Source organism: Salvelinus fontinalis, chromosome 5, assembly GCF_029448725.1.
Source record: "Salvelinus fontinalis isolate EN_2023a chromosome 5, ASM2944872v1, whole genome shotgun sequence".
Taxonomy (NCBI): Eukaryota; Metazoa; Chordata; class Actinopteri; order Salmoniformes; family Salmonidae; genus Salvelinus; species Salvelinus fontinalis.
Window position 1 is genome coordinate 23,543,715 of NC_074669.1, and position 17,197 is coordinate 23,560,911.

General features: G+C 42.0%; 1 protein-coding gene, 1 long non-coding RNA gene and 1 pseudogene across 2 annotated transcripts; 1 reads left to right on the top strand and 2 right to left on the bottom strand.

Moving 5' to 3' along the window:
- Positions 1 to 1,792: 1,792 nt before the first annotated feature.
- itpa (inosine triphosphatase (nucleoside triphosphate pyrophosphatase)) lies at positions 1,793 to 6,031 on the bottom strand. Its single transcript, XM_055922892.1, has 8 exons — positions 5,909 to 6,031; positions 4,847 to 4,904; positions 4,679 to 4,743; positions 4,495 to 4,568; positions 4,361 to 4,392; positions 3,993 to 4,105; positions 2,690 to 2,766; positions 1,793 to 2,483 (listed from the first exon to the last, which is right to left on the bottom strand). The coding sequence occupies exons 1-8, from the start codon at positions 5,969 to 5,971 to the stop codon at positions 2,345 to 2,347; spliced, it is 621 nt and encodes a 206-aa protein (XP_055778867.1). The 5' UTR covers positions 5,972 to 6,031; the 3' UTR covers positions 1,793 to 2,344.
- Positions 6,032 to 10,131: 4,100 nt separating this feature from the next.
- LOC129855345 (uncharacterized) lies at positions 10,132 to 11,445 on the bottom strand. The gene is made up of 3 exons (XR_008759500.1): positions 10,912 to 11,445; positions 10,520 to 10,691; positions 10,132 to 10,310 (listed from the first exon to the last, which is right to left on the bottom strand). It is a non-coding gene; the product is annotated as an uncharacterized LOC129855345 (long non-coding RNA).
- A 1,909-nt stretch (positions 11,446 to 13,354) lies between these two features.
- Positions 13,355 to 17,197, top strand: part of LOC129854854 (dynamin-2-like) — a 32,967-nt pseudogene continuing 29,124 nt past the window's right edge.

The window sequence follows — 17,197 nt, forward strand, 5'->3', positions numbered from 1 at the left end:
CAAAGTAGCCACCCTTTGCCTTGATGACAGCTTTGCACACGCTTGGCATTCTCTCAACCAGCTTCATGAGGTAGTCACCTGGAATGTATTTCAATTAACAGGTATGCATTACTAAAAGTTAAATTGTGGAATTTCTTTCCTTCTTAATGCTCTGGAGCCAATCAGTTGAGTTGTGAAAAGGTAGGGGTGGTATACAGAAGATAGCTCTATTTGGTAAGAGACCAAGTCCATATTATGGCAAGAACAGCTCAAATAAGCAAAGAGAAACGACAGTCCATCATTACTTTAAGACATGGGTCAGTCAAGGTCAGTCAATCTGGAAAATTTCAATAACTTTGAAAGTTTCTTTAAGTGTAGTCGCAAAAACCATAAAGCGCAATGATGAAACTGTCTCTCATGAGGACCACCACAGGAAAGGAAGACCTAGAGTTACCTCTGCTGCAGAGGAGAAGTTAGAGGATAGAGTTAACTGCACCTCAGATTGCAGCCCAAATAAATGCTTCACAGAGTTCAAGTAACAAACACATCTCAACATCTGCGTGAATCAGGGCTTCATGGTCGAATTGCTGCAAAGAAACCAATACTAAAGGACACCAATAAGAAGAAGAGACTTGCTTGGGCCAAGAAACACGAGCAATGGACATTAGACCGGTGGAAATCTGTCCTTTGGTCATGAGTCCAAATTTGAGATTTTTGGTTCCAACCGCTGTGTTTTAGTGAGACGCAGAGTAGGTGAATGGATTATCTCCACATGTTTGGTTCCCACGTGATGCATGGAGGAGGAGGTGTGATGGTATGGTGGTGATTTGCTGGTGACACTGACACTGTCTGCACACGTAACCAGCATGGCTACCACAGCATTCTGCAGCGATACACCATCTCATCTGGTTTGCGCTTAGTGGGACTATCATTTGTTTTTCAACAGGATAATGACCCAAAACACACCTCCAGGCGGTGTAAGGGCTATTTGACCAAGAAGGAGAGTGATGGAGGGCTGCATCAGATGACCTGGCCTCCACAATCACCCGACCTCAACCAAATTGAGATAGTTTGGGATGAGTTAGACTGCAGAATTAAGTAAAAGCAGCCAACAAGTGCTCAGCATATGTGGAAAGTCCAAGACTGTTGGAAAAGCATTCCTCATGAAGCTGGTTGAGAGAATGCCAAGAGTGTGCAAAGCTGTCATCAAGGCAAAGGGTGGCAACTTTGAAGAATCTAAAATCTATTTTGATTTGTTTAATACTTTTTGGTTCCTACAGGTTTCCATGTGTTATTTCAAAGTTTTGATGTCTTCACTATTATTCTGCCATGTAGAAAATAGTAGAAAATAAAGAAAAACCCTTGAATGAGTAAGTGTGTCCAAACTTTTGACTGGTACTATATATATATATATGCTAGGAGGATGATGATCACTCAGTCCGATACCCTCTTACTCTCATTAGGGGAAGAAATGGAATTCCTTCCATATCAGTCACCAACTAGCCCTCCATCCATTCAGGTCTTTCAGGTACTTTATGTGAAAACAGAGCTAAGGCCTTGGACCATAGAGGCCCATTTTAAGAACATTCCTTGCTGACTGATTTTAGTGGAGGTGTAGGTTGACTTGTTAGTTAAGTTGTTTTTGCCATCAGCTGCATTCATGATTGCTTGTCCACACTTCCACTCCTGAGACCTTTGTTGAGGGGGGGGGGGGGGGGATAAGGGCAAAAGACTAAGAAAAGGGGAGTGGAAATGTGACAAACAGGAGAGAAAACATTGAGTTACTACTCTAAAAAGAGATCATACTCAGAAAGACAGAATATTTGTGGTTTATTATACACTCCTCTTGGGGCACTCCACACACTCACAGAGCCTGCCTCTCACAAATCACAAATACTGTAGTCTTGGCTTGGGGACTGTACTTTAGAAAGCAGAAAGTCTTGAACTAGAACCACATTTTGGTGCATAAAACCCACATAATCCAGATTTGATGAGCTCTTTCAGTTTGAGAAAAGCAGATTCAGTGTTCAATACAAGCGACTTGACTCTGAACAGAGAATAAACCAAATCCTTATTTTTTGATAAGGTACAAAAACAACTTATTTAATACAAATGATGGAGGACGGAGTGTGGTCTAAACCATTGGCAGATGAGGTTAGAACTTGCTGACCAGTGTGGAACTGTCTAATCTGCACCAGTTTGTCCCAGTCTGATTGGTTAGCTGAGTCCTGACTGTTTGTTGAGCGATTGGTCAGAGTAGGTAGAAGTTGCCCCTAACCACAGATACAGAGTCAGATAGGTTTTGTATCCCCCTGATGGTAAAGGTTAAGAATGGGGGTAGGGTTGTCTGACCCTAGATCAATGGTTAGTCGTTCTGTTTCTTCTTCTTGGTGTCTGGCATGCCATTGTCGTTGGCCTGAGAGGAGAAGTGTTCGGACATGGCTGTCAGGGCTCGGTACCGATGGGATATTGTGTTCTTCACCTCCTTAGGTAGCTCAGCATAACTACAGGGACCAGAAAGAGAGTGAGAGACGCAACAATAAATGAGCTCGCAATAATCACTTTCATTCCTTTTCTTCATACTGATGTTGTCAATACATAAAATAGACATCTACTGCCCCCCAGTGGTATAGTAGGAGAGTAATAAAGGAGTAATAAAGTGTGATACGTAAAAACAGACTCCTGCGAGTAAAATAAAAGTCCTGCTTACGTTTTGTCAAATCCGTCTGGCTGGAAACAGGGGTCCCATCCAAAGTCTCTGGGGCCTCTAGGCTCTACAATGTTCCCCTAAACAGTTAGGGGAAAAATACATGTTTATCAAAGCAAGCATGAAGAGTTAGTGTGGCTCAGTTGTAGAGCATGGTGCTTGCAATGCCAGGGTTGTGGGTTCGATTCCCACGGGGACCAGTACGAAGAATTACGGAAAAGTATGCAGTCGCTCTGGGTAACGTCAGTAAGACCAAGGAGCTGATTGTGGTCTACAGGAAACGGGGGGTGAACACGCTGCACCATAGAGAGCATCTTGACTGGCTGCATCACTACTTGGTATGGCAACAGCACCACCCTTGATTGCTTGGTGCTACAATGGGTGTTGCGGTACATCACTGGGGCTGAGTTCCCAGCCATCCAGGACCTGCCATCAAGCAGTGAGAAAGGAAGGCCTGGAAAATCGTTAAAGACTCCAGCCATCCAAGCCAGAGTGTTCTCTTTGCTTCCGCATGGCAAGCGGTACTGGAGCATAAAAGTCTGACACCAACAGGCTCCTGAACAGCATCTATCCATAGCCCATCCAACTACCTCATCCCCATACTGTATTTATTTATTTATCTTTCTCCTTTGCACCCCAGTATCTCTACTTGCACATTTATCTTCTGCACATCTACCATTCCAGTGTTAAATTGCTATATTGTAATTCTTTCGCCACCATGGCCTATTTATTGCCTTACCTGCGTTATCCTACCTCATTTGAACACTGTATATAGACTTTTTCTACTGGATTATTGACTGTATATTTGTTTATTCTATGTGTAACTGTGTTGTTGTATGTGTTGCACTGCTTTGCTTTATCTTGGCCAGGTTGCAGTTGTAAATGAGAACTTGTTCTCAACTGGCCAACCTGGTTAAATAAAGGTGAAAAAAATAAATAAATAACACTTCTGAAATTTGGTCAAAAATCTTTCATCTGTTGTAATGGCAAGGTATATTATCGGATTAATGTGCTATTTAGTTTTCCTGACACAAGAACAAGCCAGTTGATCAGAATATACCATGGATTATCAGAAATGGCTGTCTGTCTAGACAGAAAAATACTTTGAAGTCAGATTTTGCAGTAAAATAAATGACGTAGTTACTGCGTTTTAACTTTGTAGGGCAGTGTACCTATTTTTGATCTTATTTTTTGTGCTACATTGATATTGATTACTGCATTGTTGGGTTTGGAGCTTGCAAGAAAGGCATTTTACTGTACCTGTGCACGTTACATAAACACTTTACATTTGAAACTATATTCTGACCTCAGTTATCCCTCTGAAGAGTTGTACTGGCTCCTCTTTCCCTGGACAGAAGGCAAAGGTACACAGAGCCCAGGCTGACTTATCTTCAAACCCAGCCAACATCTTATACAGACCTGGATAGAGGAAGGGACGGTTACACAAACTCAAACCCAGGAAGTTGGTGGCACCTTAATTGGGGAGGACTGGCTCGTGGTAATAGCTGGAGCGGAATGGTATCAAATACATCAAACACATGGATTGATGCCATTCCATTAGCTCCGTTCCAGCAATTATCATGAGCCTTCCTCCCCTCAGAAGCCTCCACTGCACACTCAAACATTACATTTAAGTAACTGTACTCATTCATTCACAGATGAATCATGATTTACCTTCAGGCCTAAGTTTATCCAGGAACCATTTTCTACACACACACAAAAAAAAAGGATACATTTTCAATAAATTAATTGTCATATTAGAGAATCCGACCACAAGCTCTACAGAGAGGTTATAGAGGCCTACTCACATGTAGGGTCCTGGTAGACCTCCCAACGCTCTGAAACAGAGACAGGTGTCCTCCACTATGACTGGTCCATCAACCTGAGAGAATTGACACGGAAAAACCAGGTCAGATGCGCATTTATACACGTATCTCTTATCCAGACCTCATTACAACAGCACACGGAAAAGAACAGTCCACAATGACACACCTGATTTGCTGCTTCCTTACACTTCTGTATAGAGATCTCGTCTGGTTCCCCCTGGTATTCAGGCACTGAGAAAGATGGACAGTAATTTAGTCCCACGTGAAGACATAGCAGAGATGTATTGATTAGGTATACATCTATCTCGTCATTCCATTGAGAAAGTTAACTCACAGTCAATCTTCTTGGACACCAGTTTGTAGGGAAACTTATCCCCCAAGATCTGAATCACCTGGTTAGACAAAGAACAGCAGTCTTTTATGATGGCATGAACTTGTGAGTTGGTCTGCAGTGTTATGTGTAAGGCAGGGACCGGCAACTGGCAGCTACCGCCCCCCGCAGATCAATTCCACCCCACCCCCTCAAAATGATGATGATTTTTTATGAACCCAGCTGGGGTCTCAACTTACTGTTTAGAGTTAGCATAGTAGAATACACAAGGTGCAATAAAATAAATGGATTGTGCATCAGCAGTTTTTCTTTTATGTCAGTCACTCAATTAGCCCATGTCAGTGATTTTTTTTTAGATTGGTAAATTAGTCTAGCGTCCAGCTATTTATACTTGAAGTAATCATGGTCGATTACAGACTCGTTGATTTTGTTAGTCACTTTCACTCAGATATCATATTAAAAACTGCAAACATTTATATCGACCCTATAGCAAAATGTGTACAATTGCAGGAAATTAGCTGTAAAACTGCACATTTTTCTCTTCGCCCAATGACGAAATGAGTACAATTGCAGGAAATGTAAATGTTTTGCTCGCAAGTTGGGGATGTGCCCCCCCCCATCAGGTTTTGGCCGGTGTAGGCCGTCATTGTAAAATAAGAATATGTTCTTAACTGACTTTCCTAGTTAAATAAAATAAGGAGTTCTGATATTTTGTGGCACCCACCCCCATCAACGTTGCCCATCCCTGGTGTAAGGCTTGGATGCCACCTGCTGGTATGGTGCTTTACTGTTAAACATGCAGGACTCCAATAACCCAGTTCATGTTATACAGTTAATGTGTACAACCTATTGACGTAGCCTCTAAAATTAGATGAATTATATATCAAAACATTTGAACTCAGCAGGTGTAATCTAAAACTTGGCCACCACATTTACCCCTGCCAGACATTCCATTCTGTCAGGAGTCGGCTGGAGCCTCTAATAAACAGCTCACTTTGGAACGTTTCAATGTTCATTCCGGGCCATTTCTACATGGAATAAGAATTGATCTGAAGCATTCCCCACCTCTTCTAGTTTCTTTGCGTTTCCAGTCACGAAGACAACGGATCTCCCCGCTGGAATAGCCATGCTGAGGCCTCTTGATGTCCGGAAGATAATCACGAACGGACCAGAACACGCCGCACCGCAAAGACATCCGGCACTGCATCAGCCAATGACAGGCCACTGCCAAGAATCCTAGCAAATCAGGGTAAGGCCAGGAACTCCGCCTATTCAGCGCTATCCAATCGGAATGTTGTTGTGTACAGCTGGAAATAATGTCCGGGTGAACATACCATGTCGGGAAGACGGAAAGCTAAAATGCAACCATCTATATTTAGAGAACGGCATATTTTGGACAAAATGACGATACAACAATTGCTATCCATGCACTGTAACTTAGTAAGTTAACAGTTATGATATCCTGCAAGTGACTGAATCTTAGCTAACTTGTTTAAAGCTATTTGAAAGTTGCCTTACATGTTAGTTTGTTGAAGTAGCCTACAGAGATACACCAGGATACACCTTGCTACCTAGTGAAGATGAGTCTTCTAACTCGCACTACCGAGGAGTTCAGCTCCACAGAGTACTGGGGGAGGATGCTGGCTGAGGTGGGCTGGGGGTGTGAGGATGTGGAGTTGTTAGACAGGGATTATAACAGGGCTTTAACCAAAGCCAGCAGCCCTGCGCATATAGTTGCACTCCAGGAGTGTTGTCTGTTAGTAATATGTGTCTGATAGTAACTGTCCAGTGAAAATCACACTTTAAAAGGTTAATATTCTGTTAACTCATACCCAAATAATGTTGTTGACTCATCCTATACTCATATTTGTGGTCAAATTATACATTGTAGAAAAAAACACTTAAATATCCCCACCTCAAACTTGTATATCAAACAGACTGTTTCAAAATTGCTTGATATTTCCTCATAGAGTATGATGTCATACTGTTTAGGAGGATGAGCTGGGCAATCAGCAGTCTACTTGCGTTAATATTTTTTAATAACCGGTTTACACCCATACCATTCCAACACAGAAAAGCTGCTTTTTAACATACTTAATAAAATAAAAAAATCACTCGTATTGTAATTATAGGTCAAATTTCATAGAAATCTGGAAACACTGGACAGTCACTTTAAAGCTCCAATCTTTAGTTGCTACATACATTTTTTTGACTTATAAATTAATTATTTATACATACCAAAATTATTCTTGAAGAATATAACTTATAAATGTCTCATGAGCTTAGTTCAACTGTTGTTACCCCATCAGAAGCCAAAATATAAGCTTGTTTTACTCCAATGTTTGTAAACAATGTAAACACACTGTATAGCCTCAACATGGTTAAAACTATACATTTTATACCATGGATGGTCAGTCCTTGCATCCATAGCTCTGTCTATGAATTTGAGAGTAGGTACTTATCCCTTAGCTTTTCAGCAAAACAGGAGAGGGGATAACACTTTATTATTTCAAGCTTTAAAGTTAAAGAGCGTTTTCAAAATTATTGAAATGTAACTGTATGTGGGCTGGACTCTGAGGCTCCGTTGTCTGGATGATCCGGAGAACCCATGCCCATCCCGGAGATGTGCCAAGGGGAGGATGGCTCCCTGTAAGGCTTCCTGCGGTGGCTGTCTGTGGTGAGAGAGTACCAGGCGTACGCCATGCTGAGACAGAGGCTGAATATGAGCACAGACTCCACCTCTACCCCATTGTCGACCCTCTGCCATGCCCCCACCGGGTGACCCCCGCTACCCTCTTACCATACAGGACTGCCCACTAGAGCCAAGATGCCCGTGCCAATCACTTTGCCATTTTCATAGGAGACATTGGACTTATCACACATGTCACACCAGTGTGAAAATCTCTAAATATATGGATATTACTATTTGGCTACAGTCTAAGTCTGAATCCGAAATCACCCACTTGCCCCTCAGCACTCAATTTGCGCATTGACGCGCGCCTCCGCCATGCACGTGTCCCAAAACTGAGGGAGTGAAAAGGATCAATGGTGTAGGGCAGGGGTGTCAAACTCATTCCACGGAGGGCCTAGTGTCTGCAGGTTTTTGGTTTTTCCTTTCAATAAAGCCCTAGACAACCAGGTGTGGGGAGTTACTAACTAATTAGTGATGTTAATTCATCAATCAAGTACAAGGGAGGAGCGAAAACCCGCAGACACTCGGCCCCCCGTGGAATGAGTTTGACACCTGTGAATTATGGTATCAAAGGCTTTAAAAATGTATTAGAATGTAGCTTACCGGAGACAAATCACCAGGCGATGGACTCCCGGTAGTTGGTATCCATCTGGGCGATCCTGGCTCCAACCATCTGGAGCAGGTAATCGAACTGGCTTCGGCCCAGACGGAAGTAACTTCGGAATTCCTCTCCAAACAGTCAAAGCTCTTGAATGAGACGGTGGAACTCCCCTGCCTGCTTTCGGGACTTTAACCATCTCTGGACCCACACAGACCTGCACTTTCGCGGGGCTGGTCCTGGCCCAACAGCGCGATCAAGACCACCTTCCTCAACGTTGGTCTCATTGTTGAAAGAGCCTACTCTGCTATCTTGACTTTATTATTGCATTTCGCTCCAAAACTGCATTTTGGAGGGAAATTATATTATAGGCTCTTAATTTGTGGATGTCATCAAATAAATAATATACTTGGCAAATAAATGTTTTAAAATAATAAATAATTATGCAATCAAACTGTTTTTATTATGTAATCCCACTTTTTTTCTGGATATGTGTGCAACAAAAATTCTACATTCACATGTTGCTACTTTCTGTCAAGTCTGCCTCTGCAACGCAATGCTGCAAGGCAAACGCAGCGTTCCATTGGAAATGAATGTACTTCTGGTGTATCAAAACGCAAAAACACAGTCGGTGTGTTCGAAGCGTGAGCTCCTCCATCCCCTGGTTGCCCATGGTGACGGAGCTGTCCATCCAACTTTCAGCCACCTGCACACACCATCCAAACACTATGGTTCAGTAAAGCTGAGAAAAGATGAAGACAGTCAAAGAGAAACATTTTAATGTTATAGTTTCAAGATTGATAGCTAACGTTAGCCGACAACAAAAAGTGCAAGGAGCTGAGCTAAATTTAAGAGCTACTTCAAATCAAATCAAATCAAATGTATTTATATAGCCCTTCTTATATCAGCTGATATCTAAAAGTGCTGTACAGAAACCCAGCCTAAAACCCCAAACAGCAAGCAATGCAGGTGTAGAAGCAAGTGCTGAGTGATGTTTATTAATGTTAGCCAACTGCCCGGTCGGCATGCCACTAAAACACAAATATAACGTTTGTATACCTATCAATTATTGATGTTTTTATTTGTTTTGCTAGTTGTCATTTTTGCCTTGTCTTGCTGATTACTTAACCTACTGTCAAGTAGTGACTCCAGTCCAATTAGTTGGCAACTAACACTGGTCCAGTCACCGCGCGCCCATGCCTGACCCAAACGTCCGTCCAGCAAGTTACACCGTGTTTATATATAGCCTATTGTTCGAAAAGTCAGTCCCTAAAAGTCAAAGAGATAATCGTGAAGATAACATTTCCTCCGGTGGACTTTAGTTCTGGTTCGAATCAAGCAACAATTCGATAAGCAACAATTCGATAACGGTTCGATTCATCTGACAGGCAGCTAACGTTAACGGGTCGTCACAGTCATAAATCCCGCCCATTTCTACAATTTATCTTCATAAAATCTGATTTTAAACCTAACCTTAATCACACTACTAACCGTATGCCTAACACTAACCTTAAATGAAGGTTAAATGTTTTTCTCTCTGTGTAAATACGCAAAAATCTGCGCAGGAGTTTCCAAAGACAGTTTGCACGCCCATCTACTCCAAAGGAACAGATAGCTAATTATAATATTAGTTTGGCTTGACAGACAGAAAATATTCCCGCCTCAAATCTAGGGTTATAAATCACACCCTTCAATGCACCCAACTCGCAGAGATACTGTGAACATGCTGCAAGATTAATCTACTGTAAATAACACTGCTGCACTCTTCAGAGAGTGTGTGAGGGACTGCAGTCTAAAATCAGAAGGGGGGGGGGGGGGGGGGGGCATCTGTGCAACATATTTGAGATAGTTAAAGTCTGATAGAAAATAAAATAATTTCAAAAGCAACTGTAATCCTAAGAAAAACACTGCAGGGTTCATCATCAATAAACACCAGAGAGAAGTTTGAGAATAAAACATTCTTTACTTGATTGATAGTGTTAGCATAAACTACATCTGTACATGCTTCTATTTTCTATACAGTAAAGTATGAGATCATGATACTTGTTCACAAGGTCTTCCTCTCTTCTCCTCCTTCTCATCCTCCTCTCCTCATGCAACCTTCAGGTCCAGCACCTTCAGGTCCAGCTCCAGCCCTCCTCCACCCAGACCCACCAGGAGCACTGACACTAGGACGTCTAGAGAGGGAAGGTGGGACAGACAGAGGTGGAGGTTCGAGGAGATGACAGACAAAATACATTTTGCTGATTCATCAGACCTGAAGTGTCAAGTGACAAATTCCTGCAGGCAAATAAAAGTACATTTGAGAAAAAGTGTCAAACACAGACTGGTGTTTGGCAGGTGTGTGTGGATAGGCACGAAGTGATTGACTTGCAGACACATCTACCTTTGTTGTGGTTGGAGCCCACCCCTAGCATGGCAAGGCCAGCCACCATGACCCTGTGGTGGGCACAACAGACCAAGCCCTTATCCACTGCCAGGGTGCCACCTGGTGTCTGTGTGGGCACAGGGGGAGGGGCAGAGGGCTTTCCTTCTGCTCTTCTTCTGAGTGGAGGCTGCTGGTCAATGTAAAAAGACTATTAGCCACCGAACTCAGGCATTAAGTAATCAAAACACGTGTGTGTGTGTGTGTGTGTGTGTGTGTGTGTGTGTGTGTGTGTGTGTGTGTGTGTGTGTGTGTGTGTGTGTGTGTGTGTGTGTGTGTGTGTGTGTGTGTGAGTGAGTGAGTGAGTGAGTGAGTGAGTGAGTGAGTGAGTGAGTGAGTGAGTGAGTTAGTACCTGTGGTTGTGGGGTCAGTGAGGCAGCTCTCTGACTGGACCAGTCCTTTATTAAACAGGAACACTAGTCTGCAGTAGAGATGACCAACCTCTCCTCTCACGTCCTCTACAGAGTACTGACCACTCAGAACACTGTTACCACGACTCACTACCTCCCTCCAACCTAGCTCACCTCCCATCGACAGGAACGGAACACATACAGGGAGAGGGACGGGGCCAGGGATGGAGAAACGGGGAAAACAGTTGAAGGAATAAGGGGGAGACAATAGAGAAATAAATAAAGATAAAAAAAATTGAATAATCACAAATTCCCTACCTGCTGATTGGCTGGCATCCCAGGGGGGCAAGTTCCATCCCCATGGGAGAAAGCTCTGATTGGACAGACTACATGTCTGTATACTCCTGGTACCTATGCATCGCCATGACAACCAGTCAACTGAAGTTAGCGCTAGCTGCTAGTTGGCCACGACCCTCAGCTGAGCCATACAGCCAATCAGACTCTCTGCCCTGAGGCACTGTGGGGGTTGACACAGTCCCTCACATAACTCGTTCGGCGGGCCCTCCGTTGTCACGTGTTGTTAACGAAACTCAAAGGTGACTTGCAGAGTGGCAAGGACATCAATAAACCCTTCAACTTCGGAACACAGTCGTGACATGAATGAGGCAATTATGTTCCACGTTGAAATAATATAACGAGCATTAAATTCAAATTAACACATTCCCCATGTTGTGTAATAAGATATAAACCTCAGTAACCGTTAAACATTTAATTTGGGAGCGATTTCACTTGTTACGTGTCAAACCTCGAAATCAAACAAACAAATGCACTTTTTATATAGTTAAACACGCGTCTATTCTTTTGTATTAAATTGCGCAAACTCCAAACATATCGTGGTACGTGTCGGGATAGCACTTCGCTCTAATTGATTGATATTTGATACATTGTTTTTATGTCCAACCTAGCTAGCTAAAGGGCTCTCTAATTAATAGTCCCTATTTGACATCAGATGTACTTTTACAGAATGTTCATTAGGAATATAACTTTTCCCAAAGTTCGTTTATAATCCTTTTTTAATTATGCAATGTTACCAAATGAAAATAAAGTTGAGGTACCTTCTACCCTGATGAAGGTAGGCTAGTCCTCTCCAGGACCCATTGTTGTTCAAGACAGTTACAGTCATTCATTACATTCTTATTGGACTCACATACACTCTTAGAGAAAAAGGTTCCAAAAGTGTCCTTCTACTTTCCCCATAGGATAACCATTTTTGGTTCCAGGTATAACCCTTTGGGGAAAAGGTTGTACATGGAACCCAATAAGGCTCTACTTGGAACCAAAAGGGGTACTACCTTGAACCAAAAAGGGATCTCCTATGGGGACAGCCGGAGAACCCTTTTAAGTAGATAGTACCATTCTTTCTAAGAGTAAAAAGCTTTGACTATGTACAGATTCAGTGAGCATAGCCTTGCTATTGAGAAAGGCCACCGTAGGCAGACCTGGCTCTCAAGAGAAGACAGGCTATGTGCACACTGCCCACAAAATGAGGTGGAAACTGAGCTGCACTTCCTAACCTCCTGCCAAATGTATGACCATATTAGAGACACATATTTCCCTCAGATTACACAGATCCACAAAGAATTCAAAAACAAACACGATTTTGATAAACTCCCATATCTACTGGGTGAAATACCACACTGTGCGAACACAGCAGCAAGATCTGTGACCTGTTGCCACAAGAAAAGGGCAACCGGTGAAGAACAAACACCATTGTAAATACAACCCATATTTATGTTTACTTATTTTCCGTTTTGTACTCTAACCATTTGCACATAGTTACAACACTGTGTATATACATAATACGGCATTTGTAGTTTCTTTATTTTTTAAAAACTTTTGTGAGTTTAATGTTTACTGTTCATTTTTATTGTTTATTTCACTTTTGTATATTATCTACTCCCTTGCCAATAAAGCCCCTTGAATTGAATTGAATTGAATTGAGTGATTCATGGCTCCCAACAGTTGAACTCTCCAAATGAATGCACATGGCAGACAGACAGCCTCTCCTATTCAGTGAGGGCTGGCATGGATTATTTACTAAACCCTGTGCCAATGTAGCTGTGTTTGTGAATCAGAGCTTTCTCGGTAGTAGTCAGTCACCCACCAATAATGAGTTCAGTTATGTGACAATAGGCATGATGCGTAACCAGTGTTTTCAGAGCAAATGTGCAGATGTGAGAGAGGAGACTATGAGACACACTTTTTCGCTCTCTTTCTCTCGCTCTCTTAGTATGGTTGGTATGGAAGACTGAAGTATGGATACCTGAAATGGCTTTGTGACAGTAGTGATGATGGCTGTGTGACAGTGAGCAGCACTTGGTTGCTTATTAACCAGGAGCCCTGGTCAAAAGTATTGTACTAAATAGGGAATAGGGTGCCATTTGGGATGCGATCACTGGCTTCATGTCTGATGCCTGAATCCAGCTGTTTCTCCAGCCCTGAGTGTCAGTCCTTCCTTCCTGCAGGCGAGTTCTATCTTCCGGGAAATTTCTTTCTCATGGTCTGAGAGTCTTTAGGTGCCCTTTGTCAAACTCCATGCAGGCTGTCATGTGCCTTTTACTGAAGAGTGGCTTCCGTCTGACCACTCTACCATAAAGGCCTGATTGGAAAGTTCCATCTGGAATGTTCTCCCATCTCCACAGAGGAACTCTGGAGCTCTTTCAGAATGAACATCAGGTTCTTGGTCACCTCCCTGACCAAGGCCAATGATGCAGAATTTTTTTGGTACCGTTCCCTAAATCTGTGCCTCGACACAATCCTGTCTCGGAGCTCTAGGGACAATTCTTTCAACCTCTTGGCTTGGTTTTTGCTCTGACATTCATTGTCAACTGTGGGACCTTATATAGACAGGTGTGTGCTTTTCCAAATCATGCCCAATCAATTGAATTTACCAGAGGTGGACTCCAATGAAGTTGTAGAAACATCTCAAGGATGATAGATGGCAACAGGATGCACCTGAGCTCAATTTCCAGTCTCGTAGCAAAGGGTCTGAATACTTATGTAAATAAGGTAAGGTGTTTTTTCTACATTTGAAAACATTTAAAACATTTTTTTGTCATTATAGGGTATTGTGTAAAAATGATGTAATACATTTAAGAATAATGCTGTAACGTAACAAAATGTGTAAAAGGGGAAGGGGTCTGCATACTTTCCGAATGCACTGTGTATATATATATATATATATATATATATATATATACAGTACCAGTCAAAAGTTTGGACACACTTACTCATTCAAGGGTTTCTCTTTATTTTTACTGTTGTCTACTTTGTAGAATAATAGTGAAGATATCAAAACTATGAAATAACACATATGGAATCATGTAGTAACCAATAAAGTGTCAAACAAATCAAAATATATTTTTGATTTTAGATTCTTCAAAGTAGCCACCCTTTGCCTTGACAGCTTTGCACACTCTTTGCATTCTCTCAACCAGCTTCACCTAGAATGCTTTCCAAAAGTCTTGAAGGAGTTTCCACATATGCTGAGCACTTTTTGGCTGCTGCGGTCCAACTCGTCCCAAACCATCTCAATTGGGTTGAGGTCGGGTGATTGTGGAGGCCAGGTCATCTGATGCAGCCCTCCATCACTCTCCTTCTTGGTCAAATAGCCCTTACACTGCCTGAGGTGTTTTGGGTCATTGTCCTGTTGAAAAACAAATGATAGTCCCACTAAGCGCAAACCAGATGGGATGGCGTATCGCTGTAGAATGCTGTGGTACGGATGTATTTCAAGGCCTACCTTCAAACTCAGTGCCTCTTTGCTTGACATCATGGGAAAATCAAAAGAAGTCAGCCAAGACCTCAGAAAATAAGTTGTAGACCTCCACAAGTCTGGTTCATCCTTGGGAGCAATTTCCAAACACCTGAAGGTACCACGTTCATCTGTACAAACAATCGTACGCAAGTATAAACACCATGGGACCAGGCAGCCGTCATACTGCTCAGGAAGGAGACGCGTTCTGTCTCCTAGAGAATAACGTACTTTGGTGCGGAAAGTGCAAATCAATCCCAGAACAACAGCAAAAGACCTTGTGAAGATGCTGGAGGAAACAGGTACATAAAATATCTATATCCACAGTAAAACGAGTCCTATATCGACAGAACCTGAAAGGCTGCTCAGCAAGGAAGAAGCCACAGCTCCAAAACCGCCATCAAAAAGCAGACTATGGTTTGCAACTAAGATTGTTATTTTTGGAGAAATGTCCTCTGGTCTGGTGAAACAAAAATAGAACTGTTTGGCCATAATGACCATCGTTATGTTTGGAGGAAAAAGCGGGAGATTTGCAAGCCGAAGAACACCATCCCAACCTTGAAGCACGGGGGTGGCAGCATCATGTTTTGGGGGTGCATTGTTGCAGGAGGGACTGGTGCACTTCACAAAATAGATGGCATCATGAGATGAACAATTATGTGGATATATTGAAGCAACATCTCAAGACATCAGTCAGGAAGTTAAATATTGGTCACAAATGGGTTTTCCAAATGGACTATGACCCCAAGCATACTTCCAATGTTGTGGCAAAATGGCTTATGGACAACAAAGTCAAGGTATTGGAGTGGCCATCACATAGCCCTGACCTTAATCCTATAGAAAATCTGTGGGCAGAACTGAAAAAGCGTGTGTGAGCAAGGAGGCCTACAAACCTGACTCACTTACACCAGCTCTGTCAGGAGGAATGGGCCAAAATTCACCCAACTTATTGTGGGAAGCTTATGGAAGGCTACCCGAAACGTTTGACCCAAGTTAAACAATTTAAAGGCAATGCTACCAAATACTAATTGAGTGTATGTAAACTTCTGACCCACTGGGAATGTGATGAAGAAATAAAAGCTCTCTACTATTATTCTGACATTTCACATTCTTAAAATAAAGTGGTGATCTCAACTGACCTACGACAGGGAATTCTTACTCTGATTAAATGTCAGGAATTATGAAAAAACTGAGTTTAAATGTATTTGGCTAAGGTGTATGTAATCTTCCGACTTCAACTGTATCTATGTGTATATATCTGTCTTTCTTTCTTTTTTTCTTTTTTTTTTCTTTGAGTAAGGAAACTAACCAGTTTACAATCATGCATTGTACTTTACATCAGATTTACATTACAATCGAGAACATTTTAAAACTTTTTTTAATGTGTAAAATCAAATCAAATCAAATGTCAAGAATTTTCCATTGTTCACCCCATACCCGTTTTGTTTCGATCAGTACCATTCTAATTTGTTTAAAGACTGTTTAGCTGGGAATCGAGATATTTTCAATTGTCATTCGGCACCAGGTTTTCCATATTTGTGCATTCAATATACATGTGATGAGGCGAAAAAGGACTTTATAGATTTCTTTCCATGTTCCATAGATTTTCCCATACAAGATGGCATTAGGTTTGACTTGAGTGGTGAGTCCAATATCTTGCATAAGTTCCCAGATTTTCTTTGTTCTGCTACATTCTAACAATAAGTGTTTCATCATCAGTACATGATGGCATTGGGCATTTTTTGTTTTAACATAACTGCTCCATTGGACTACTGCTCTCACCGGGAGCCTTCGCACTTTGATTAACCACGCCTTGTCTCCTAATTGTTCTGACAGGTAGTTTGCCCATAGTCTTTTTACGAGTCGTTAACATTCTGATATAGCGAGGTTCCTGTATATTATAATTCCACTGTAAACGTTGTTCACAATTGAATCAAGTGTTGGGGCCCTGGATCTGAGGTAAGGTGGCTGTCTCCTGGGTATGTACAGTACATTCAATCCCTGGTCGCATACGCATATTTCTCACATTTTATGCACACATCAAATCAGGTTACAGACCATGTAGCTCGGCCTAAGACCCCTAAACATAATAAGTGCAGCAAAATCCCCATAACGACCCCATAATCTTCTCACAATGTTTCTTCTTTCAGTTCATTACAAAGTTCATTGCTTTCCAGACAATGATTGTTCAATTTCCAGTGGGTTTTTAGTTTTTCCCCTGGTAATTCTATTTCTTATTTGACTCCAACATGATCTGTTTTTAGTGCTTTGGTCAGCCCACATTTATCCAAAGCGGTTTGGTAAGAGTTCTCTGAAGGAATCTTTCAATTGGAAATCTTCAAGAACATTTTGCTATGTTGTCCCTTCGGCAGTTAATTTAAAAGCTGTTCTTGCCTCCCTATCCTCTGCTTCTGTTATAGTATTAAAATCACCACCATTGATAACTGTATAGTCACTTTTACCCCTACCTGCATG

Excerpts from the sequence above, each read along its gene's own strand:
- itpa (XM_055922892.1), bottom strand. The coding sequence starts at position 5,971 with ATGGCTATTCCAGCGGGGAGATCCGTTGTCTTCGTGACTGGAAACGCA. Across the intron at positions 4,905-5,908 it reads ACGCAAAGAAACTAGAAGAG|GTGATTCAGATCTTGGGGGA; the intron begins GTGGGGAATGCT and ends TTGTCTAACCAG. Across the intron at positions 4,569-4,678 it reads GTAAGGAAGCAGCAAATCAG|GTTGATGGACCAGTCATAGT; the intron begins GTGTGTCATTGT and ends CAATTCTCTCAG.